Source organism: Oncorhynchus kisutch, linkage group LG3 (assembly GCF_002021735.2).
Source record: "Oncorhynchus kisutch isolate 150728-3 linkage group LG3, Okis_V2, whole genome shotgun sequence".
Classification (NCBI taxonomy): Eukaryota; Metazoa; Chordata; class Actinopteri; order Salmoniformes; family Salmonidae; genus Oncorhynchus; species Oncorhynchus kisutch.
Window position 1 is genome coordinate 40628742 of NC_034176.2, and position 26505 is coordinate 40655246.

At 43.0% G+C, this 26505-nt stretch overlaps 3 protein-coding genes across 3 annotated transcripts; all 3 read left to right on the forward strand.

The window, feature by feature from the left end:
- The first annotated feature begins 678 nt into the window (after positions 1–678).
- LOC116357744 (fatty acid binding protein 1-B.1-like) lies at positions 679–3255 on the forward strand. The gene is made up of 4 exons (XM_031806151.1): positions 679–811; positions 1817–1989; positions 2347–2439; positions 3164–3255. Exons 1-4 carry the CDS (start codon positions 745–747, stop codon positions 3212–3214), a joined length of 384 nt encoding a protein of 127 aa, XP_031662011.1. The 5' UTR covers positions 679–744; the 3' UTR covers positions 3215–3255.
- A 7407-nt stretch (positions 3256–10662) lies between these two features.
- LOC109882987 (fatty acid binding protein 1-B.1-like) lies at positions 10663–12868 on the forward strand. Its single transcript, XM_031806161.1, has 4 exons — positions 10663–10795; positions 11800–11972; positions 12330–12422; positions 12777–12868. The coding sequence occupies exons 1-4, from the start codon at positions 10729–10731 to the stop codon at positions 12825–12827; spliced, it is 384 nt and encodes a 127-aa protein (XP_031662021.1). The 5' UTR covers positions 10663–10728; the 3' UTR covers positions 12828–12868.
- A 7405-nt stretch (positions 12869–20273) lies between these two features.
- Positions 20274–22479, forward strand: LOC116357745 (fatty acid binding protein 1-B.1-like). Its single transcript, XM_031806167.1, has 4 exons — positions 20274–20406; positions 21411–21583; positions 21941–22033; positions 22388–22479. Exons 1-4 carry the CDS (start codon positions 20340–20342, stop codon positions 22436–22438), a joined length of 384 nt encoding a protein of 127 aa, XP_031662027.1. The 5' UTR covers positions 20274–20339; the 3' UTR covers positions 22439–22479.
- Positions 22480–26505: the final 4026 nt, after the last annotated feature.

Genomic DNA, 26505 nt, shown 5'->3' on the forward strand with positions numbered 1-26505 from the left:
ATCTGTTTACTTAATCCACAAACCATTCCTTTCTTCCTAGTTGGAATGGTGTTCATTAACTTTAATTACTCCTTGTCCGTGTCACACAATCCCATCTTATGAACTCATATTATTAATCAGATATAATAAAACAAAGTATACGTTTAATTAGTTACAGTTCCATTTAAAATGATTTGTTCAGTCATTTAACCATAATTTTCCTAACACAATTGTACGTTGAATTGTTTTTTAAGACCTGTGTTTTTTAAGGTACATTGATTGGTTGATTAATCTTATGCTACACCAACATAAGTAACATACACCTCTCAACTCAAAGTGCAATGTAGCCTAGTTTAATTTCAACACAGGTGTATAGCGAGATAAAGTCAAGTTGAATTTGAAATGTGTTGATTGATCCATACACTTGTATTACAATGATGAGACTGCTTATCATTTTTCTTACGAGTCGAGGAGGCCTTGTTTATCAAATCAGATCAATGATCACTCACACTGCCAAAGTAGAAGAAGAGAGGATGAGAAGTGGAGTACAATTAAGTTGACCATTGCGATGTAGATTAGTTGCCCTTGGCTGGGAAGCTGATCCTAGATCTGTGCCTACAGGCAAGTAGCAGGGAAGATATGAGGGGAGGGGTTCTCAATTGTAGACACCTTTAGTTAGTTAATGAGTGCAGGGCTGGATAGATGGGGGTATAAAGACAAGCAGGGAGCTGTGGCTGACTCTACTGTCACTGTCTTATAGTCACCATGTCTTTCTCAGGGAAATACCAGATGGAGTCACATGACAACTTTGAGTCTTTCATGGAGGCTGTTGGTAAGTCTTGCAGTTGGGTTTGTACATTTGATTAGACTTGGGGTGTTAATTTCAGAAGTCGTAGTCCTTTCAGTAATGAAGATCAATGGTGACTGCGAATGCAATGGGTACTTGAAATGGTGTTAGATTTAACAACAAATTATAGGTTTTTTGAATAACTTTCACTGAATGTTTAATTTAAGACTTAACACCGCTAGTTTGGTTTGGGCTAACTATTTTGAACTTCCAGCACCAATGGGATTGTTAAATGATTTGCCTAGGCATTAATGATTGTGTCATTGAGATTCAAACCTATGCTCTTCTGTCCTCTATCCATGGAATTAATCCACTGTGCCACCAGGATGGAGTTGTCATGCATTAGTTTTGTAACTCATTGAAAGTGGATAAATTTAGTCTATTCAGACCATTTCAACAGGAACAAGCACTCATTAAGATCAGGTGTGGCCAACTACTGTGTTCAACACACTTAAGAGAAGATGGCGTTTGTTGAAGCTGAGAACGGAATGTGTTTTGATTAATGTTCTGAGAACATGACTTTAACTGTAACTATGAGAACCTACAGAACATTATGCTGAAGCACTGACATTCCCACAGGAGAATATTTAAAGTCAGCTGAACAACTTGAGAACATTCCCAATGTAAAATGACTAATGTTCCTAGAACTTTACCTTCAATTAAATGTTTGAACTTTCAGGAAATATTCTGATCAAATAATGAAATGCCAAGAAAAGAACATTTTGTCAAATTCCTTAATGACAATGTTCCAAAGCCAAGCAACTGTCCTGCACCATAATGTGGTATGCAAAATAACCAAGCCCTAAAACGTATGGTCCTCAGAATGTTATGTGCTAGCTGGGAATGCATTCAGATCATTGTGTTGCCATATTATAGTGCATCAGCGCTTTACTTCAGTAGTAATAATTCAGTGTTCATGTCCCACTTCATTAACTTTTTGTAGTACTAAAAAGCACCGCATATGACTCTCTCGCTGCCGCAAACATGTAGGTCTCCCTGATGAGCTTATCCAGGAGGGCAAAGACCTCAAGAGCATCTCTGAGATTGAGGAGACTGGAGACCACTTCAAGGTGACTGTCACCACGGGGACAAAGATCCTCACCAACTCCTTCACCATTGGCCAGGAGACGGAGCTCGAGTCGCCGACCGGGGGGAAGGTCAATGTGGGTGGCGCATGTCACAACCCAACCATGAGTTTCATACATGTAGCCTGGGTTTATCCATCTCCCTACATATACAGCCAGTATCTAACTAAACTATAAGTTCAGCTGATGTGGGGTCACTATGGTTAGTTCAGGTCCCAGTGATGTTGTGGGAGGACTGACTTTCGTTGGCAGAATCTCCTCTGCTCTCCAGGGACTGGGCGCACAGTTATGTCTCAAAACCAACTCACACACCTGATGCACACTGTCTCACTTTTTTTTCTTCTCCATATATGGCCATCCAACTTGGGCCTGTTAAATTGGTCCTAGTTGGTGACCACTGCTTTCAGATCTAACCGTTGACCTCTCCTGTTTCAGTCTGTGGTGATGAGGGAAGGTAACAAGCTGACGGCCATCCTGAATGGGATCGAATATGTCACAGAACTTACAGACGCAAACACCCTCGTCAACGTGAGTCTGGGGCGTATGGCTGCGGGTTTCACGAAGCGACACAATTTCAGGGTTCATTTATACCATTAACAAAATGGTTAGTCTATGACAGTGCCGTGAACGCAATTCAACAGTTTGCTGCCGCCAATGTTCTAATTACATGCTGACCCCACCGCTCGCGTCGCAAAATAAATGTACGTGTTATTCAATCATTGCACCCACACTGCTCGTGCGCCTCAGCAAGCATCTGCGTGGCCAGGTGCTAAAATAGAAATTGGTTCTATTTGATGTGCTGCAAGTCTGGCCTCTCCAATCTCCTCATTGGTTCTTAGGAGCATATACCCATGTGGGTGATTGAAAGATGAACTTTAAGGTCCACACTCTGGTCAGTTGTAACGTTGGTTGTCAACCGCCATATAAAGGAGGCGAGATGATGAGAAACATTCGGTTTTCTGTGGCTTAATTGTCAGAGTAGAGGACCTTGTGCATTTCAGGTAAAATAACAACCCAATGTTTATATACTAGGACAAATTAGTTAGCTAGCTAAATTGCCATAAATATGAAATGCTTTTTGCCCCAAATATAACTGTTTCTGAGTTTGTTTTGATATTTCAACCTGCATGTCCTGATCGCTTCTAGTGTGGGTGAACAAAATCAATGTGAGAACGAGCGCGTCCGGTTTGGTAAGCATCGTGTACTGGCATGGATTTATTGAGTAATGATTACAGATGCTTTCTCTTTTCAGACCATGACTCTGTCTGGCATGTCATACAAGAGGACCAGCAAACGAATGTGAAGATCTACTGCACTCTTTGGATTAATAAAATGTCAAAGGCATTGAATGGTCTGGTCTCAGCATTTCATATCAATGGGTAGAACTTCAGGGGAAAATTGAAGTTTGTAATAATGAGCCAAGGTTTGAGTTGGATGAATGTGGGATTCAATAGAATAGCGTAGTTCCGTGAACATTACACTCGGGCCAAAATGGATTTTCTACATTTTAATGTGACTGCTATATAGCAAATGTCAACCCAGCAGTGTAGAAATGAAGGCTTTGGTAGTTCCATCTAGTTTGTCGCAATATGGGTCAGAATCCTACCACATTGGGTGCATCAGTTTAAAAGCAGATTCCTCAATTTCCAGTTATTTTGGAAAATCAAGTTTCAGGCAATGTTTTTGGACATTGCTTTCACTAGTTCCACCCCAGTGTAGCTGACAAGGGGCTAAAGGTGCACCATTTGAGGGTGACTGGTTTCCCAGCTACAGTGTGATTGGAAAAGAAAAGGACCCTGGGACTAAACACCTCCCTCTACAACTGGATCCTGCACTTCCTGACGGGCCGCCCCCAGGTGGTAAGGATAGGCAACAACACGTCTGCCACACTGATCCTCAACACTTGGGCCCCTCCTGTACTCCCTTTTCACCCATGACTGCGTGGTTAAACATGACTCAACACCAAGTTTGAGGTGCACCACAACACCAGTGGTAGGCCTGGTCACTGACAATGATGAGACCTGGCAGTGTGGTGCCAGGACAACCTCTCCCTCAATGTGAGCACAAAGGAGCTGATCGTTGACTACAGGAAAAGGCGTGCTAAACAAGCCCCCATTAACATCGACAGAGCGAGTTTCAAGTTCCTTGGTGTCACATTACCAAAGAACTATCATGGTCCTAACACACCAAGACAGTTGTGAAGAGGGCACAACACCTTTTCCCCCACCCCCTCTGTTGTACACTGCTACTCCCTGTTTATCTATGCATAGTCCCTTCACATATGTGCAAATTACCTCTACTAACCTCTACCCCCGCATATTGACTCGGTACCGATAGCCTCGTTATTGCTACTTTTATTCTTTTTACTTGATTTAGTAAATATTTGATCTTCTTGAACTGCTTTGTTAAGGGCTTGTAAGTAAGGTGTACACTTGTCTTTGGCACATGTGACAAAGTTTGATTTGAAGTGTCATGGATGTAGGAATTGAAGGGTTGATTTGTCTGACATATTTGTATAATGTGAGGTCACTACTGCCGGCTGTTAGTTTCTTGACACCTGCCGCCATAGGTTTGTTCATGCTTATTGGCTAGTTCTTCAGGGCCTACTCCTGTGTGGTGTGTGTAAAAAATGATACTCATTCTACTTAAACATCCGTTACTCAAACTGTCTTGATAAGCTAGGTGGGATCATGTCATAAAGATGCATTTTAATCTTGCAGATCATCCTGTGAGTTTCATGTCTTATCTCAAGGTCTTGGTGTGTGTTCTCTGCAGGATGGCATAGGCCTTACACATGCAGTGTCCCACCTATTTTCCCTGCCTTCATTGTTACCATCCCCAGAGCGGTGTTAGGATGGTATTGTTTACTGTCAAAGTAATATTGAGCCATTTATACTGCACAAATATAAACGCAATATGTCAAGTCTTTTCATGTGCTGAAATAAAAGATCCCAGAAATGTTCTCAAAGTGCACAAATTTGTATACATCCTTGTTAGTGAGCATTTCTCATTGTAATAAGATAATCCATCCACCTGACAGGTGTGGCATATCAGGACAATAAAAGGCCACTAAAAAGTACAGTTTTGTCACAATGCCGCAGATGTCAAGTTGAGTGTGCAATTGGCATGCTGACTGCAGGACTGTCCACCAGCGCTGTTATCAGATAATGAAAAGCTAATTTCTCTACCATAAGCCACCTCCAACGTGGAGGTGGAATTTGGCAGTACGTCCAAGCGGCCTCACAACCGCAGACCATGTGTTACCACACCAGCCTAGGACCTTGACAGCTGATTAAACAGGAGTATTTATGTCTGTAATAAAATCGGCTATCTAGTCTATAATGACTAAAGAGTAGACTCACTCCCCACATCAGGGCTTTTTAGGTTTTATGCTGGGGGGCTCCGGGAATGCAAACATGGTATGTAAGGGAAAAGTGAAGGTGCAATTCAGGGAGGGAGTTGACTTGTGTGTCCTGCTCCATCCTTTATTTTATATCTCAGAGGGCTGCAGTGTGGACCAATCTTGGAAGGCCGAGGTGGAAGGTGACAATCAAATCAGCCAATCAGAGGGAAGCAACTCGACATTTTCCTAAGGCTCCTGGACTTAACTGACCACAGCCTTCCTATCGAGTCCACCAATGAGCTGCAAGTGATGCTAGGGTTCCATGGGTTCACTTGAGAGATTGGATGATAGGATTTGTAGTTCAAAGTTACCCACCCATTTACTGACCTCCTTCAGTATATAGGCAACATCACTGGAAGGGAACTAGCTCAGAATTTCACTCTTTGACATTTCATGTATGGCAAATATTGGAGTTAAATTCTTAGCTAGATGGGACCCTGAGCACCCAAATCAAATCAAATGAGAGAATCGAAAACAGCAGGTCTGGGACAAGGTGGCATGTCCGGTGAACAAGTCAGGGTTCCATAGCCGCAGGCAGAACAGTTGAAACTGGAGCAGCAGTACGACCAGGTGGGCTGGGGACAGTCATCAGGCCAGGTAGTCCTGAGACATGGTCCTAGGGCTCAGGTCCTCCGGGAGGGGAGGGAGGGAGAGAGTATTAGAGGGAGCATACTTAAATCCACACAGGACACCAGATAAGACAGGAGAATTACACCAGATATAACAAACTGACCCTAGTGGTGTAGGGGGCTGGGGGGGGGGGGGGCAAGGCTGAGTATAGGATCGTAGGACCTACTGAAGAGATGAGTCTAAAGTAAAGACTTAAAGGTCGAGGCCGAGTCTGCGTCTCTCACATCGATAGGCAGACCATTCCATAAAAATGGATCTCTATTGGAGAACTCCCTGCCTCCAGCTGTTTGCTTAGAAATTCTAGGGACAATAAGGAGACCTGCGTCTTGTGACCGTAGCGTACGTGTAGGTGTGTACGGCAGGACCAAATTGGAGAGATAGGTAGGAGCAAGCCTATGTATTGCTATGTAGGTTAGCAGTAAAATCTTGATATCAGCCCTAGCCTTACATGATGCCAGCATAGAGAGGCTAGCACTGGACTAATTTGATAAAATTTTGGTGTTCTAGTCAAGATTCCAGAAGCCGTGTTTAGCACTAACTGAAGTTTATTTAGTGCTTTATCCGGGTAGCTGGAGAGTAGAGCATTTCAGTAGTCTAATCTAGAAGTAACAAAAGCTCGGATTAGCCTTTCTACATAATTTTTGGACAAAAGATTACTGATTTTTGCAATGTTACAAAGATGGAAAAAAGTTGTCCTTGAAATATTCTTGATGTGTTTGTCAAAAGACAGATGAGGGACCAGAGTAATGCAGAGGTCCTTCACAGTTTTATTTTAGACGACTGTACAACTATCAAGATGAATTGTCAGATCCAACAGAAGATCTCTTTGTTTCTTGGGACCTAGAACTAGCATCTCTGTTTTGTCCGAGTTCAAAAGTAAAACATTTGCCGCCATCCACTTCCTTATGTCTGAAACACAGGCTTCCAGGGTAGGACATTTTGGGGCTTCACCATGTTTCATCGAAATGTACAGCTGTGTGTCGTCCGCATAGCAGTGAAAGAGGTAGAATATATAGTGAAAACAATAGTGGTCCTAAAACGGAACCTTGAGGCACACCAAAACTTACAAATGATTCGTCAGAGGACAAACCTTCCACAGAGATGAACTGATATCTTTCCGACAGATAAGATCTAAACCAGGCAAGAACTTGTCCGTGTAGACCAATTAGGGTTTCCTATCTCTCCAAAAAATTGTGGTGATCGGTGGTGTCAAAATCAGCACTAAGGTCTGGGAGCACGAGGACAGATGCAGAGCCTTGGTCTGATGCCATTAAAAAGGTAATTTAACACCTTCATGAGTGCAGTCTCAGTGCTATGATGAGGTCTTAAACCAGACTGAAGCGTTTCATGTACATTATTTGTCTTCAGGAAGGCAGAGAGATGCTGGGCAATATTATTGTTATTATTCTTTTAGAGGAATAGGATATTCGATATCGGCCGGGTCAATGTTTTGCTTTTCCAAGAGAGGCTTTATTACTGCCACTTTTAGAGAGTTTGGTACATATCCGGAGGATAGAGAGCCATCCATTATGCTCAACATAGGAGGGGCAAGCACAGGAAGTAGCTCTTTAAACTACTGAGTTGGAATAGGGGCCAGTACGCAACTTCAAGGTTTAGAGGACATGACTATTTTCATGTGTCAAGAGATACAGGATTAGAAAACTTCATTGTCTCCATTGATCCTAAGTCCTGGCAGTTCTGTGCAGACTCAGGACAACTGAGCTTTGGAGAAATACGCAGATTCAAAGAGGAGTCCGTAATTTGCTTCCTAATGATCATGATCTTTTCGTCGTAGAAGTTCAGGAATTCATCACTGATGAAGTGAAATACATCCTCTCTTGGGGTATGCTGCTTTTTAGTTACCTTTGTGACAGTATCAAAAATAAATTTAGGATTGTTCTTATTCTGATCAATTAGGTTGGAAAAATAGGGTGATCGAGCAGCAGTGAGGGCTCTTTGATATTGCACAGTACTGTCTTTTCCAAGACTTCCAGTTTGGTGGAGAGCCACTTCCGTTCCAATTTTCTGGAAGCTTGCTTCAGGCCTCTGATATTTTCTGTATACCAGGGAGCTAATTTCTTGTGACAAATTTTCTTCAGATTTTTTGAGGTGCGACTGCATCTAAGGTATTACGCTAGGTTAAATTTAGATCCTCAGTTAGGTGGTTAACCGATTTTTGTACTCCGAGATCCTTGGGTAGGTGGAGGGAGTCTGGAAGGGCATTTAGGAATTGTTGGGTTGTCCGAGAATTTATAGCATGGCTTTTGATGATCCTCGGTTGGGGTCTGAGCAGATTATTTGTTGCAATTGCAAACGTAATAAGATGGTGGTTCGATAGTCCAGGATTATGAGGAACAACATTTAGATCCACAATTTTTATTCCACGGGACAAAACTAGATCCAGGGTATGACTGTGGCAATGAGTAGTCCCGGAGACATGTTGGACAAAACCCACTAGTGTAACCAGGAGGAGAGGCCTCATTTAACACAGTAAATCCATTAGGCTTGAACCATGTTTCGGTCAGGCCAGTCACATTAACATTATGATCCGTGTTTAGTTCATTGACTATGACTGCCTTGCAAGTGAGGGATCTAACATTCAGTAGCCCTATTTTGCGATGTGAGATATCACAATCTCTTTCAATAATGACCAGAATGGAGGAAGTCTTTACTGCCTGGCCTGCCCTCTATCTCATTGTGGAGCTAGATGAGTTAGGGCCCTGTCTATGCGATAGATAAGATGAGAGCACCCCTCCAGCTAGGATGGAGTCCATCAATCCTCAGCTGGCCAGGCTTGGTCCTGTTTGTGGGTGAGTCCCAGAAAGAGGGCCAATTATCTACAAAGTATATCTTTTGGGATGTAGTAAACAGTTTTCTACCAGCGATCTATCTAAGAGATGGTTGCCGTTTTACGATCCCCTAAACAAATGTGCTATTGTGTGTGTTTATCCGCTTTATTTGTAATTCATATTATACATAATGTTTCTGCCATCATCTCTTATGACCAGAAAGAGCTTCTAGATATCAGGACAGCGATTACTCACCCCGTACTGGAAGAATATATATTTTTCTTTAACGAGTCAGATGCAAAGGATTTACTCCAGACACCCGACAAGGCCCTCACCCCAGTCATTCGCAGGAGTAAGAGATGGAGATATCGGGTATGTAGGTCTGGGTGCCTTGTAAGGTGGGTAATGTGGGTAATCTGCCTTTACCATCGGTCCTATTAGCCAAAGTACAATCATTGGATAATAAAACAGACAAGCAACGAGCACATACAGTATATCCTACAAATGGGACATTAAAAACGGTAATATCTTATGTTTCACTGAGTTGTGGCTGAACGACGACATGAATAACAGGCAGGTTTTACGCTTTTTCGGCAGGATAGAACAGACGCCTCTGGTAAGACAAGGGGTGGCGGTCTATGTTTATTTGTAAACAACAGCTGGTGCACGAAATCTAAGGAAGTCTCAAGTTTTTCCTCGCCTGAGGTAGAGTATCTCATGATAAGCTGTAGACCACACTATTTACCAAGAGAGTTTTCGTCTATATTCTTTGTAGCTGTCTATTTAAAACCACAAACCAATGCTAGCACTAAGACCGCACTCAATGAGCTGTATACGGCCATAAGCAAACAGGAAAACGCTCATCCAGAGGCGGCACTCCTAGTGGCCGGGGACTTTAATGCAAGGAAACTTAAGTCCGTTTTACCTCATTCCCGCAAGCATGTTAAATGTGCAACCAGAGGGGGAAAAAAACTCTACCACCTTTACTTCACACACAGAGACAAGTACAAAGCTCTTGGAAGTCAACACTGTATGTTGGTTCAGCTATATTCCCAGATGTGGAGCAAACTCACAACCCTATTGCAGCTGGTTGCCTTACAATTGTACGTTGAATTGTTTTCTTTTTAGACCTGTGTTTTTGCATGTACATTGATTGGTTGATTATCTTAAGCTACACCAACATAAGTAACATACATTTTTCTAAAGAAATCCAATCTGTTATTAGTTGGACATTTTGCATCTGTTACTGAGATGGCTGTTCCAGTTATTATTGAGACTACCTAAATCAAATAGAAGTATTTCCTGGCAGTCATTGTCAGTGCAGGTTGGGGGTGATTAACATTCTCTAGCTGGATTCCAATTTTTCAAGTTGAATTGTATGTTCACTCAACGTCAAATGAAAAGTTGAGTGAACATTAAAATTCAACTTGAGAATGTATGTTGGTTCAGCTATATGCCAAACATTTTTGCAAACTCACAATCCTATTGCAGTCTGCTGCCTTACAATTGTACATTGATTCAACTTTTTTTATAGTGCAGGGAGACAAAATACACCTCTCAACTCAAAGTGCAATGTAGCCTAGTTTAATTTCAACACAGGTGTATAGCGAGATAAAGTCAAGTTGAATTTGAAATGTGTTGATTGATCCATACACTTGTATTACAATGATGAGACTGCTTATCATTTTTTTACGAGTCGAGGAGGCCTTGTTTATCAAATCAGATCAATGATCACTCACACTGCCAAAGTAGAAGAAGAGAGGATGAGAAGTGGAGTACAATAAAGTTGACCATTGCGATGTAGATTAGTTGCCCTTGGCTGGGAAGCTGATCCTAGATCTGTGCCTACAGGCAAGTAGCAGGGAAGATATGAGGGGAGGGGTTCTCAATTGTAGACACCTTTAGTTAGTTAATGAGTGCAGGGCTGGATAGATGGGGGTATAAAGACAAGCAGGGAGCTGTGGCTGACTCTACTGTCACTGTCTTATAGTCACCATGTCTTTCTCAGGGAAATACCAGATGGAGTCACATGACAACTTTGAGTCTTTCATGGAGGCTGTTGGTAAGTCTTGCAGTTGGGTTTGTACATTTGATTAGACTTGGGGTGTTAATTTCAGAAGTCGTAGTCCTTTCAGTAATGAAGATCAATGGTGACTGCGAATGCAATGGGTACTTGAAATGGTGTTAGATTTAACAACAAATTATAGGTTTTTGAATAACTTTCACTGAATGTTTAATTTAAGACTTAACACCGCTAGTTTGGTTTGGGCTAACTATTTTGAACTTCCAGCACCAATGGGATTGTTAAATGATTTGCCTAGGCATTAATGATTGTGTCATTGAGATTCAAACCTATGCTCTTCTGTCCTCTATCCATGGAATTAATCCACTGTGCCACCAGGATGGAGTTGTCATGCATTAGTTTTGTAACTCATTGAAAGTGGATAAATTTAGTCTATTCAGACCATTTCAACAGGAACAAGCACTCATTAAGATCAGGTGTGGCCAACTACTGTGTTCAACACACTTAAGAGAAGATGGCGTTTGTTGAAGCTGAGAACGGAATGTGTTTTGATTAATGTTCTGAGAACATGACTTTAACTGTAACTATGAGAACCTACAGAACATTATGCTGAAGCACTGACATTCCCACAGGAGAATATTTAAAGTCAGCTGAACAACTTGAGAACATTCCCAATGTAAAATGACTAATGTTCCTAGAACTTTACCTTCAATTAAATGTTTGAACTTTCAGGAAATATTCTGATCAAATAATGAAATGCCAAGAAAAGAACATTTTGTCAAATTCCTTAATGACAATGTTCCAAAGCCAAGCAACTGTCCTGCACCATAATGTGGTATGCAAAATAACCAAGCCCTAAAACGTATGGTCCTCAGAATGTTATGTGCTAGCTGGGAATGCATTCAGATCATTGTGTTGCCATATTATAGTGCATCAGCGCTTTACTTCAGTAGTAATAATTCAGTGTTCATGTCCCACTTCATTAACTTTTTGTAGTACTAAAAAGCACCGCATATGACTCTCTCGCTGCCGCAAACATGTAGGTCTCCCTGATGAGCTTATCCAGGAGGGCAAAGACCTCAAGAGCATCTCTGAGATTGAGGAGACTGGAGACCACTTCAAGGTGACTGTCACCACGGGGACAAAGATCCTCACCAACTCCTTCACCATTGGCCAGGAGACGGAGCTCGAGTCGCCGACCGGGGGGAAGGTCAATGTGGGTGGCGCATGTCACAACCCAACCATGAGTTTCATACATGTAGCCTGGGTTTATCCATCTCCCTACATATACAGCCAGTATCTAACTAAACTATAAGTTCAGCTGATGTGGGGTCACTATGGTTAGTTCAGGTCCCAGTGATGTTGTGGGAGGACTGACTTTCGTTGGCAGAATCTCCTCTGCTCTCCAGGGACTGGGCGCACAGTTATGTCTCAAAACCAACTCACACACCTGATGCACACTGTCTCACTTTTTTTTCTTCTCCATATATGGCCATCCAACTTGGGCCTGTTAAATTGGTCCTAGTTGGTGACCACTGCTTTCAGATCTAACCGTTGACCTCTCCTGTTTCAGTCTGTGGTGATGAGGGAAGGTAACAAGCTGACGGCCATCCTGAATGGGATCGAATATGTCACAGAACTTACAGACGCAAACACCCTCGTCAACGTGAGTCTGGGGCATATGGCTGGGGGTTTCACGAAGCGACACAATTTCAGGGTTCATTTATACCATTAACAATTGTCAGAGTAGAGGACCTTGTGCATTTCAGGTAAAATAACAACCCAATGTTTATATACTAGGACAAATTAGCTAGCTAGCTAAATTGCCATAAATATGAAATGCTTTTTGCCCCAAATATAACTGTTTCGGAGTTTGTTTTGATATTTCAACCTGCATGTCCTGATCGCTTCTAGTGTGGGTGAACAAAATCAATGTGAGAACGAGCGCGTCCGGTTTGGTAAGCATCGTGTACTGGCATGGATTTATTGAGTAATGATTACAGATGCTTTCTCTTTTCAGACCATGACTCTGTCTGGCATGTCATACAAGAGGACCAGCAAACGAATGTGAAGATCTACTGCACTCTTTGGATTAATAAAATGTCAAAGGCATTGAATGGTCTGGTCTCAGCATTTCATATCAATGGGTAGAACTTCAGGGGAAAATTGAAGTTTGTAATAATGAGCCAAGGTTTGAGTTGGATGAATGTGGGATTCAATAGAATAGCGTAGTTCCGTGAACATTACACTCGGGCCAAAATGGATTTTCTACATTTTAATGTGACTGCTATATAGCAAATGTCAACCCAGCAGTGTAGAAATGAAGGCTTTGGTAGTTCCATCTAGTTTGTCGCAATATGGGTCAGAATCCTACCACATTGGGTGCATCAGTTTAAAAGCAGATTCCTCAATTTCCAGTTATTTTGGAAAATCAAGTTTCAGGCAATGTTTTTGGACATTGCTTTCACTAGTTCCACCCCAGTGTAGCTGACAAGGGGCTAAAGGTGCACCATTTGAGGGTGACTGGTTTCCCAGCTACAGTGTGATTGGAAAAGAAAAGGACCCTGGGACTAAACACCTCCCTCTACAACTGGATCCTGCACTTCCTGACGGGCCGCCCCCAGGTGGTAAGGATAGGCAACAACACGTCTGCCACACTGATCCTCAACACTTGGGCCCCTCCTGTACTCCCTTTTCACCCATGACTGCGTGGTTAAACATGACTCAACACCAAGTTTGAGGTGCACCACAACACCAGTGGTAGGCCTGGTCACTGACAATGATGAGACCTGGCAGTGTGGTGCCAGGACAACCTCTCCCTCAATGTGAGCACAAAGGAGCTGATCGTTGACTACAGGAAAAGGCGTGCTAAACAAGCCCCCATTAACATCGACAGAGCGAGTTTCAAGTTCCTTGGTGTCACATTACCAAAGAACTATCATGGTCCTAACACACCAAGACAGTTGTGAAGAGGGCACAACACCTTTTCCCCCACCCCCTCTGTTGTACACTGCTACTCCCTGTTTATCTATGCATAGTCCCTTCACATATGTGCAAATTACCTCTACTAACCTCTACCCCCGCATATTGACTCGGTACCGATAGCCTCGTTATTGCTACTTTTATTCTTTTTACTTGATTTAGTAAATATTTGATCTTCTTGAACTGCTTTGTTAAGGGCTTGTAAGTAAGGTGTACACTTGTCTTTGGCGCATGTGACAAAGTTTGATTTGAAGTGTCATGGATGTAGGAATTGAAGGGTTGATTTGTCTGACATATTTGTATAATGTGAGGTCACTACTGCCGGCTGTTAGTTTCTTGACACCTGCCGCCATAGGTTTGTTCATGCTTATTGGCTAGTTCTTCAGGGCCTACTCCTGTGTGGTGTGTGTAAAAAATGATACTCATTCTACTTAAACATCCGTTACTCAAACTGTCTTGATAAGCTAGGTGGGATCATGTCATAAAGATGCATTTTAATCTTGCAGATCATCCTGTGAGTTTCATGTCTTATCTCAAGGTCTTGGTGTGTGTTCTCTGCAGGATGGCATAGGCCTTACACATGCAGTGTCCCACCTATTTTCCCTGCCTTCATTGTTACCATCCCCAGAGCGGTGTTAGGATGGTATTGTTTACTGTCAAAGTAATATTGAGCCATTTATACTGCACAAATATAAACGCAATATGTCAAGTCTTTTCATGTGCTGAAATAAAAGATCCCAGAAATGTTCTCAAAGTGCACAAATTTGTATACATCCTTGTTAGTGAGCATTTCTCATTGTAATAAGATAATCCATCCACCTGACAGGTGTGGCATATCAGGACAATAAAAGGCCACTAAAAAGTACAGTTTTGTCACAATGCCGCAGATGTCAAGTTGAGTGTGCAATTGGCATGCTGACTGCAGGACTGTCCACCAGCGCTGTTATCAGATAATGAAAAGCTCATTTCTCTACCATAAGCCACCTCCAACGTGGAGGTGGAATTTGGCAGTACGTCCAAGCGGCCTCACAACCGCAGACCATGTGTTACCACACCAGCCTAGGACCTTGACAGCTGATTAAACAGGAGTATTTATGTCTGTAATAAAATCGGCTATCTAGTCTATAATGACTAAAGAGTAGACTCACTCCCCACATCAGGGCTTTTTAGGTTTTATGCTGGGGGGCTCCGGGAATGCAAACATGGTATGTAAGGGAAAAGTGAAGGTGCAATTCAGGGAGGGAGTTGACTTGTGTGTCCTGCTCCATCCTTTATTTTATATCTCAGAGGGCTGCAGTGTGGACCAATCTTGGAAGGCCGAGGTGGAAGGTGACAATCAAATCAGCCAATCAGAGGGAAGCAACTCGACATTTTCCTAAGGCTCCTGGACTTAACTGACCACAGCCTTCCTATCGAGTCCACCAATGAGCTGCAAGTGATGCTAGGGTTCCATGGGTTCACTTGAGAGATTGGATGATAGGATTTGTAGTTCAAAGTTACCCACCCATTTACTGACCTCCTTCAGTATATAGGCAACATCACTGGAAGGGAACTAGCTCAGAATTTCACTCTTTGACATTTCATGTATGGCAAATATTGGAGTTAAATTCTTAGCTAGATGGGACCCTGAGCACCCAAATCAAATCAAATGAGAGAATCGAAAACAGCAGGTCTGGGACAAGGTGGCATGTCCGGTGAACAAGTCAGGGTTCCATAGCCGCAGGCAGAACAGTTGAAACTGGAGCAGCAGTACGACCAGGTGGGCTGGGGACAGTCATCAGGCCAGGTAGTCCTGAGACATGGTCCTAGGGCTCAGGTCCTCCGGGAGGGGAGGGAGGGAGAGAGTATTAGAGGGAGCATACTTAAATCCACACAGGACACCAGATAAGACAGGAGAATTACACCAGATATAACAAACTGACCCTAGTGGTGTAGGGGGCTGGGGGGGGGGGGCAAGGCTGAGTATAGGATCGTAGGACCTACTGAAGAGATGAGTCTAAAGTAAAGACTTAAAGGTCGAGGCCGAGTCTGCGTCTCTCACATCGATAGGCAGACCATTCCATAAAAATGGATCTCTATTGGAGAACTCCCTGCCTCCAGCTGTTTGCTTAGAAATTCTAGGGACAATAAGGAGACCTGCGTCTTGTGACCGTAGCGTACGTGTAGGTGTGTACGGCAGGACCAAATTGGAGAGATAGGTAGGAGCAAGCCTATGTATTGCTATGTAGGTTAGCAGTAAAATCTTGATATCAGCCCTAGCCTTACATGATGCCAGCATAGAGAGGCTAGCACTGGACTAATTTGATAAAATTTTGGTGTTCTAGTCAAGATTCCAGAAGCCGTGTTTAGCACTAACTGAAGTTTATTTAGTGCTTTATCCGGGTAGCTGGAGAGTAGAGCATTTCAGTAGTCTAATCTAGAAGTAACAAAAGCTCGGATTAGCCTTTCTACATAATTTTTGGACAAAAGATTACTGATTTTTGCAATGTTACAAAGATGGAAAAAAGTTGTCCTTGAAATATTCTTGATGTGTTTGTCAAAAGACAGATGAGGGACCAGAGTAATGCAGAGGTCCTTCACAGTTTTATTTTAGACGACTGTACAACTATCAAGATGAATTGTCAGATCCAACAGAAGATCTCTTTGTTTCTTGGGACCTAGAACTAGCATCTCTGTTTTGTCCGAGTTCAAAAGTAAAACATTTGCCGCCATCCACTTCCTTATGTCTGAAACACAGGCTTCCAGGGTAGGACATTTTGGGGCTTCACCATGTTTCATCGAAATGTACAGCTGTGTGTCGTCCGCATAGCAGTGAAAGAGGTAGAATATATAGTGAAAACAATAGTGGTCCTAAAACGGAACCTTGAGGCACACCAAAACTTACAAATGATTCGTCAGAGGACAAACCTTCCACAGAGATGAACTGATATCTTTCCGACAGATAAGATCTAAACCAGGCAAGAACTTGTCCGTGTAGACCAATTAGGGTTTCCTATCTCTCCAAAAAATTGTGGTGATCGGTGGTGTCAAAATCAGCACTAAGGTCTGGGAGCACGAGGACAGATGCAGAGCCTTGGTCTGATGCCATTAAAAAGGTAATTTAACACCTTCATGAGTGCAGTCTCAGTGCTATGATGAGGTCTTAAACCAGACTGAAGCGTTTCATGTACATTATTTGTCTTCAGGAAGGCAGAGAGATGCTGGGCAATATTATTGTTATTATTCTTTTAGAGGAATAGGATATTCGATATCGGCCGGGTCAATGTTTTGCTTTTCCAAGAGAGGCTTTATTACTGCCACTTTTAGAGAGTTTGGTACATATCCGGAGGATAGAGAGCCATCCATTATGCTCAACATAGGAGGGGCAAGCACAGGAAGTAGCTCTTTAAACTACTGAGTTGGAATAGGGGCCAGTACGCAACTTCAAGGTTTAGAGGACATGACTATTTTCATGTGTCAAGAGATACAGGATTAGAAAACTTCATTGTCTCCATTGATCCTAAGTCCTGGCAGTTCTGTGCAGACTCAGGACAACTGAGCTTTGGAGAAATACGCAGATTCAAAGAGGAGTCCGTAATTTGCTTCCTAATGATCATGATCTTTTCGTCGTAGAAGTTCAGGAATTCATCACTGATGAAGTGAAATACATCCTCTCTTGGGGTATGCTGCTTTTTAGTTACCTTTGTGACAGTATCAAAAATAAATTTAGGATTGTTCTTATTCTGATCAATTAGGTTGGAAAAATAGGGTGATCGAGCAGCAGTGAGGGCTCTTTGATATTGCACAGTACTGTCTTTTCCAAGACTTCCAGTTTGGTGGAGAGCCACTTCCGTTCCAATTTTCTGGAAGCTTGCTTCAGGCCTCTGATATTTTCTGTATACCAGGGAGCTAATTTCTTGTGACAAATTTTCTTCAGATTTTTTGAGGTGCGACTGCATCTAAGGTATTACGCTAGGTTAAATTTAGATCCTCAGTTAGGTGGTTAACCGATTTTTGTACTCCGAGATCCTTGGGTAGGTGGAGGGAGTCTGGAAGGGCATTTAGGAATTGTTGGGTTGTCCGAGAATTTATAGCATGGCTTTTGATGATCCTCGGTTGGGGTCTGAGCAGATTATTTGTTGCAATTGCAAACGTAATAAGATGGTGGTTCGATAGTCCAGGATTATGAGGAACAACATTTAGATCCACAATTTTTATTCCACGGGACAAAACTAGATCCAGGGTATGACTGTGGCAATGAGTAGTCCCGGAGACATGTTGGACAAAACCCACTAGTGTAACCAGGAGGAGAGGCCTCATTTAACACAGTAAATCCATTAGGCTTGAACCATGTTTCGGTCAGGCCAGTCACATTAACATTATGATCCGTGTTTAGTTCATTGACTATGACTGCCTTGCAAGTGAGGGATCTAACATTCAGTAGCCCTATTTTGCGATGTGAGATATCACAATCTCTTTCAATAATGACCAGAATGGAGGAAGTCTTTACTGCCTGGCCTGCCCTCTATCTCATTGTGGAGCTAGATGAGTTAGGGCCCTGTCTATGCGATAGATAAGATGAGAGCACCCCTCCAGCTAGGATGGAGTCCATCAATCCTCAGCTGGCCAGGCTTGGTCCTGTTTGTGGGTGAGTCCCAGAAAGAGGGCCAATTATCTACAAAGTATATCTTTTGGGATGTAGTAAACAGTTTTCTACCAGCGATCTATCTAAGAGATGGTTGCCGTTTTACGATCCCCTAAACAAATGTGCTATTGTGTGTGTTTATCCGCTTTATTTGTAATTCATATTATACATAATGTTTCTGCCATCATCTCTTATGACCAGAAAGAGCTTCTAGATATCAGGACAGCGATTACTCACCCCGTACTGGAAGAATATATATTTTTCTTTAACGAGTCAGATGCAAAGGATTTACTCCAGACACCCGACAAGGCCCTCACCCCAGTCATTCGCAGGAGTAAGAGATGGAGATATCGGGTATGTAGGTCTGGGTGCCTTGTAAGGTGGGTAATGTGGGTAATCTGCCTTTACCATCGGTCCTATTAGCCAAAGTACAATCATTGGATAATAAAACAGACAAGCAACGAGCACATACAGTATATCCTACAAATGGGACATTAAAAACGGTAATATCTTATGTTTCACTGAGTTGTGGCTGAACGACGACATGAATAACAGGCAGGTTTTACGCTTTTTCGGCAGGATAGAACAGACGCCTCTGGTAAGACAAGGGGTGGCGGTCTATGTTTATTTGTAAACAACAGCTGGTGCACGAAATCTAAGGAAGTCTCAAGTTTTTCCTCGCCTGAGGTAGAGTATCTCATGATAAGCTGTAGACCACACTATTTACCAAGAGAGTTTTCGTCTATATTCTTTGTAGCTGTCTATTTAAAACCACAAACCAATGCTAGCACTAAGACCGCACTCAATGAGCTGTATACGGCCATAAGCAAACAGGAAAACGCTCATCCAGAGGCGGCACTCCTAGTGGCCGGGGACTTTAATGCAAGGAAACTTAAGTCCGTTTTACCTCATTCCCGCAAGCATGTTAAATGTGCAACCAGAGGGGGAAAAAAACTCTACCACCTTTACTTCACACACAGAGACAAGTACAAAGCTCTTGGAAGTCAACACTGTATGTTGGTTCAGCTATATTCCCAGATGTGGAGCAAACTCACAACCCTATTGCAGCTGGTTGCCTTACAATTGTACGTTGAATTGTTTTCTTTTTAGACCTGTGTTTTTGCATGTACATTGATTGGTTGATTATCTTAAGCTACACCAACATAAGTAACATACATTTTTCTAAAGAAATCCAATCTGTTATTAGTTGGACATTTTGCATCTGTTACTGAGATGGCTGTTCCAGTTATTATTGAGACTACCTAAATCAAATAGAAGTATTTCCTGGCAGTCATTGTCAGTGCAGGTTGGGGGTGATTAACATTCTCTAGCTGGATTCCAATTTTTCAAGTTGAATTGTATGTTCACTCAACGTCAAATGAAAAGTTGAGTGAACATTAAAATTCAACTTGAGAATGTATGTTGGTTCAGCTATATGCCAAACATTTTTGCAAACTCACAATCCTATTGCAGTCTGCTGCCTTACAATTGTACATTGATTCAACTTTTTTTATAGTGCAGGGAGACAAAATACACCTCTCAACTCAAAGTGCAATGTAGCCTAGTTTAATTTCAACACAGGTGTATAGCGAGATAAAGTCAAGTTGAATTTGAAATGTGTTGATTGATCCATACACTTGTATTACAATGATGAGACTGCTTATCATTTTTTTACGAGTCGAGGAGGCCTTGTTTATCAAATCAGATCAATGATCACTCACACTGCCAAAGTAGAAGAAGAGAGGATGAGAAGTGGAGTACAATAAAGTTGACCATTGCGATGTAGATTAGTTGCCCTTGGCTGGGAAGCTGATCCTAGATCTGTGCCTACAGGCAAGTAGCAGGGAAGATATGAGGGGAGGGGTTCTCAATTGTAGACACCTTTAGTTAGTTAATGAGTGCAGGGCTGGATAGATGGGGGTATAAAGACAAGCAGGGAGCTGTGGCTGACTCTACTGTCACTGTCTTATAGTCACCATGTCTTTCTCAGGGAAATACCAGATGGAGTCACATGACAACTTTGAGTCTTTCATGGAGGCTGTTGGTAAGTCTTGCAGTTGGGTTTGTACATTTGATTAGACTTGGGGTGTTAATTTCAGAAGTCGTAGTCCTTTCAGTAATGAAGATCAATGGTGACTGCGAATGCAATGGGTACTTGAAATGGTGTTAGATTTAACAACAAATTATAGGTTTTTGAATAACTTTCACTGAATGTTTAATTTAAGACTTAACACCGCTAGTTTGGTTTGGGCTAACTATTTTGAACTTCCAGCACCAATGGGATTGTTAAATGATTTGCCTAGGCATTAATGATTGTGTCATTGAGATTCAAACCTATGCTCTTCTGTCCTCTATCCATGGAATTAATCCACTGTGCCACCAGGATGGAGTTGTCATGCATTAGTTTTGTAACTCATTGAAAGTGGATAAATTTAGTCTATTCAGACCATTTCAACAGGAACAAGCACTCATTAAGATCAGGTGTGGCCAACTACTGTGTTCAACACACTTAAGAGAAGATGGCGTTTGTTGAAGCTGAGAACGGAATGTGTTTTGATTAATGTTCTGAGAACATGACTTTAACTGTAACTATGAGAACCTACAGAACATTATGCTGAAGCACTGACATTCCCACAGGAGAATATTTAAAGTCAGCTGAACAACTTGAGAACATTCCCAATGTAAAATGACTAATGTTCCTAGAACTTTACCTTCAATTAAATGTTTGAACTTTCAGGAAATATTCTGATCAAATAATGAAATGCCAAGAAAAGAACATTTTGTCAAATTCCTTAATGACAATGTTCCAAAGCCAAGCAACTGTCCTGCACCATAATGTGGTATGCAAAATAACCAAGCCCTAAAACGTATGGTCCTCAGAATGTTATGTGCTAGCTGGGAATGCATTCAGATCATTGTGTTGCCATATTATAGTGCATCAGCGCTTTACTTCAGTAGTAATAATTCAGTGTTCATGTCCCACTTCATTAACTTTTTGTAGTACTAAAAAGCACCGCATATGACTCTCTCGCTGCCGCAAACATGTAGGTCTCCCTGATGAGCTTATCCAGGAGGGCAAAGACCTCAAGAGCATCTCTGAGATTGAGGAGACTGGAGACCACTTCAAGGTGACTGTCACCACGGGGACAAAGATCCTCACCAACTCCTTCACCATTGGCCAGGAGACGGAGCTCGAGTCGCCGACCGGGGGGAAGGTCAATGTGGGTGGCGCATGTCACAACCCAACCATGAGTTTCATACATGTAGCCTGGGTTTATCCATCTCCCTACATATACAGCCAGTATCTAACTAAACTATAAGTTCAGCTGATGTGGGGTCACTATGGTTAGTTCAGGTCCCAGTGATGTTGTGGGAGGACTGACTTTCGTTGGCAGAATCTCCTCTGCTCTCCAGGGACTGGGCGCACAGTTATGTCTCAAAACCAACTCACACACCTGATGCACACTGTCTCACTTTTTTTTCTTCTCCATATATGGCCATCCAACTTGGGCCTGTTAAATTGGTCCTAGTTGGTGACCACTGCTTTCAGATCTAACCGTTGACCTCTCCTGTTTCAGTCTGTGGTGATGAGGGAAGGTAACAAGCTGACGGCCATCCTGAATGGGATCGAATATGTCACAGAACTTACAGACGCAAACACCCTCGTCAACGTGAGTCTGGGGCATATGGCTGGGGGTTTCACGAAGCGACACAATTTCAGGGTTCATTTATACCATTAACAATTGTCAGAGTAGAGGACCTTGTGCATTTCAGGTAAAATAACAACCCAATGTTTATATACTAGGACAAATTAGCTAGCTAGCTAAATTGCCATAAATATGAAATGCTTTTTGCCCCAAATATAACTGTTTCGGAGTTTGTTTTGATATTTCAACCTGCATGTCCTGATCGCTTCTAGTGTGGGTGAACAAAATCAATGTGAGAACGAGCGCGTCCGGTTTGGTAAGCATCGTGTACTGGCATGGATTTATTGAGTAATGATTACAGATGCTTTCTCTTTTCAGACCATGACTCTGTCTGGCATGTCATACAAGAGGACCAGCAAACGAATGTGAAGATCTACTGCACTCTTTGGATTAATAAAATGTCAAAGGCATTGAATGGTCTGGTCTCAGCATTTCATATCAATGGGTAGAACTTCAGGGGAAAATTGAAGTTTGTAATAATGAGCCAAGGTTTGAGTTGGATGAATGTGGGATTCAATAGAATAGCGTAGTTCCGTGAACATTACACTCGGGCCAAAATGGATTTTCTACATTTTAATGTGACTGCTATATAGCAAATGTCAACCCAGCAGTGTAGAAATGAAGGCTTTGGTAGTTCCATCTAGTTTGTCGCAATATGGGTCAGAATCCTACCACATTGGGTGCATCAGTTTAAAAGCAGATTCCTCAATTTCCAGTTATTTTGGAAAATCAAGTTTCAGGCAATGTTTTTGGACATTGCTTTCACTAGTTCCACCCCAGTGTAGCTGACAAGGGGCTAAAGGTGCACCATTTGAGGGTGACTGGTTTCCCAGCTACAGTGTGATTGGAAAAGAAAAGGACCCTGGGACTAAACACCTCCCTCTACAACTGGATCCTGCACTTCCTGACGGGCCGCCCCCAGGTGGTAAGGATAGGCAACAACACGTCTGCCACACTGATCCTCAACACTTGGGCCCCTCCTGTACTCCCTTTTCACCCATGACTGCGTGGTTAAACATGACTCAACACCAAGTTTGAGGTGCACCACAACACCAGTGGTAGGCCTGGTCACTGACAATGATGAGACCTGGCAGTGTGGTGCCAGGACAACCTCTCCCTCAATGTGAGCACAAAGGAGCTGATCGTTGACTACAGGAAAAGGCGTGCTAAACAAGCCCCCATTAACATCGACAGAGCGAGTTTCAAGTTCCTTGGTGTCACATTACCAAAGAACTATCATGGTCCTAACACACCAAGACAGTTGTGAAGAGGGCACAACACCTTTTCCCCCACCCCCTCTGTTGTACACTGCTACTCCCTGTTTATCTATGCATAGTCCCTTCACATATGTGCAAATTACCTCTACTAACCTCTACCCCCGCATATTGACTCGGTACCGATAGCCTCGTTATTGCTACTTTTATTCTTTTTACTTGATTTAGTAAATATTTGATCTTCTTGAACTGCTTTGTTAAGGGCTTGTAAGTAAGGTGTACACTTGTCTTTGGCGCATGTGACAAAGTTTGATTTGAAGTGTCATGGATGTAGGAATTGAAGGGTTGATTTGTCTGACATATTTGTATAATGTGAGGTCACTACTGCCGGCTGTTAGTTTCTTGACACCTGCCGCCATAGGTTTGTTCATGCTTATTGGCTAGTTCTTCAGGGCCTACTCCTGTGTGGTGTGTGTAAAAAATGATACTCATTCTACTTAAACATCCGTTACTCAAACTGTCTTGATAAGCTAGGTGGGATCATGTCATAAAGATGCATTTTAATCTTGCAGATCATCCTGTGAGTTTCATGTCTTATCTCAAGGTCTTGGTGTGTGTTCTCTGCAGGATGGCATAGGCCTTACACATGCAGTGTCCCACCTATTTTCCCTGCCTTCATTGTTACCATCCCCAGAGCGGTGTTAGGATGGTATTGTTTACTGTCAAAGTAATATTGAGCCATTTATACTGCACAAATATAAACGCAATATGTCAAGTCTTTTCATGTGCTGAAATAAAAGATCCCAGAAATGTTCTCAAAGTGCACAAATTTGTATACATCCTTGTTAGTGAGCATTTCTCATTGTAATAAGATAATCCATCCACCTGACAGGTGTGGCATATCAGGACAATAAAAGGCCACTAAAAAGTACAGTTTTGTCACAATGCCGCAGATGTCAAGTTGAGTGTGCAATTGGCATGCTGACTGCAGGACTGTCCACCAGCGCTGTTATCAGATAATGAAAAGCTCATTTCTCTACCATAAGCCACCTCCAACGTGGAGGTGGAATTTGGCAGTACGTCCAAGCGGCCTCACAACCGCAGACCATGTGTTACCACACCAGCCTAGGACCTTGACAGCTGATTAAACAGGAGTATTTATGTCTGTAATAAAATCGGCTATCTAGTCTATAATGACTAAAGAGTAGACTCACTCCCCACATCAGGGCTTTTTAGGTTTTATGCTGGGGGGCTCCGGGAATGCAAACATGGTATGTAAGGGAAAAGTGAAGGTGCAATTCAGGGAGGGAGTTGACTTGTGTGTCCTGCTCCATCCTTTATTTTATATCTCAGAGGGCTGCAGTGTGGACCAATCTTGGAAGGCCGAGGTGGAAGGTGACAATCAAATCAGCCAATCAGAGGGAAGCAACTCGACATTTTCCTAAGGCTCCTGGACTTAACTGACCACAGCCTTCCTATCGAGTCCACCAATGAGCTGCAAGTGATGCTAGGGTTCCATGGGTTCACTTGAGAGATTGGATGATAGGATTTGTAGTTCAAAGTTACCCACCCATTTACTGACCTCCTTCAGTATATAGGCAACATCACTGGAAGGGAACTAGCTCAGAATTTCACTCTTTGACATTTCATGTATGGCAAATATTGGAGTTAAATTCTTAGCTAGATGGGACCCTGAGCACCCAAATCAAATCAAATGAGAGAATCGAAAACAGCAGGTCTGGGACAAGGTGGCATGTCCGGTGAACAAGTCAGGGTTCCATAGCCGCAGGCAGAACAGTTGAAACTGGAGCAGCAGTACGACCAGGTGGGCTGGGGACAGTCATCAGGCCAGGTAGTCCTGAGACATGGTCCTAGGGCTCAGGTCCTCCGGGAGGGGAGGGAGGGAGAGAGTATTAGAGGGAGCATACTTAAATCCACACAGGACACCAGATGAGACAGGATAATTACACCAGATATAACAAACTGACCCTAGTGGTGTAGGGGGGGGGCAAGGCTGAGTATAGCCCACAAAGATCTCCTCCACTGCACGAGCCAGAAGGGGCGCAAAACGCAAATTCTGGTGCGTTCTTATACACTTTGTACGGGACTCCATTTGGCCCCGGGGCTGATGCTGTTCTTGCCCCTCGAACTGTGTTTTCCACCTCTTTCCATGTCGGAGGGCTGGTCTCAATATGATGTTCCGGGGGTTCAATGGGTGGGATATCTGATGGGATGGCCAGATGTTCATGTCGCGTTGTGTCAAAGTTTGTTGTTCTCAGGTGCTCCTCTAGGTCTTTCTTTGTTGTTTTTAGAGCTCCACTTTTTTCCTTTGTGAAGAGACTTTTAAGGAACTTGAAGGGATCTTTATAGAATCGAGTTCTAGTTTGTTCTTTCTTCCTTCTGCTTTTCCGTAGGTTCTCTGCTCTACGGAGGGATGCCAACCGGGTTTTGATATCAGCCTGAAGTGCCTCTATGCCCTCCTTCTCCACTTCCGAGGCCTTCTTCCACTGTTTCTTAAGCTGTCGCCTTTCTTGAACGAGGCGCTTGATTTCTTGTTGCCTCCTGGAAACTGGTGGGGTTGGAACCTTTCTCCCGCCTTTTGCCTCTTCCACTCCAAATCTTTCTGTCCCGTACTCATAGATAATGTCCCCCATCCTCTCCAACTTCTTCTCCACTGTGCCTCAAAGTTTCTCGAGGGTCAAGGTAAGGTCAGTATTCACCGTTTCCCACAACTTCTTGTCACTGGCGCCGGGCCACTTCACATATGGTCTGTGCCCTGGTAGTCTCCTCTCGACTGCAGGTCTGGGAGGCTCGGTGAGTTCCACTCCTGTTGTTGGTTCTACTTCAGTTGTTACTTCGGTGCTTGAGTTTACGTCCTCCATGACAGTGGTACTGATGCACTGCAAACTATGGTTTGCGTCCAGTTGCTGTGCTTCATTCGACTGATTTGATCGCTTTCGCAGAAAGTAATCAATGCGAGGCCTCTGTCTATCTTTACCCAAACACCCCTTCTTCCCCTGGTGGATCCTCAACCCATGGTGTGATGTAACTTTCCTCCAACCACAGACACATACCTGCATCTGTTTGTGGCCCGCTGTTGCAGCAGAACTTGTGACAGTTGCTGTGGTGTTCTCTTGTGCTGTGCTCTCATTACTCGTAGTCGTTTCCGGTCCAGTCGTTACCATGTTGTCAGCCGATGAGTCATCTTCCGCCCCCGCTCTC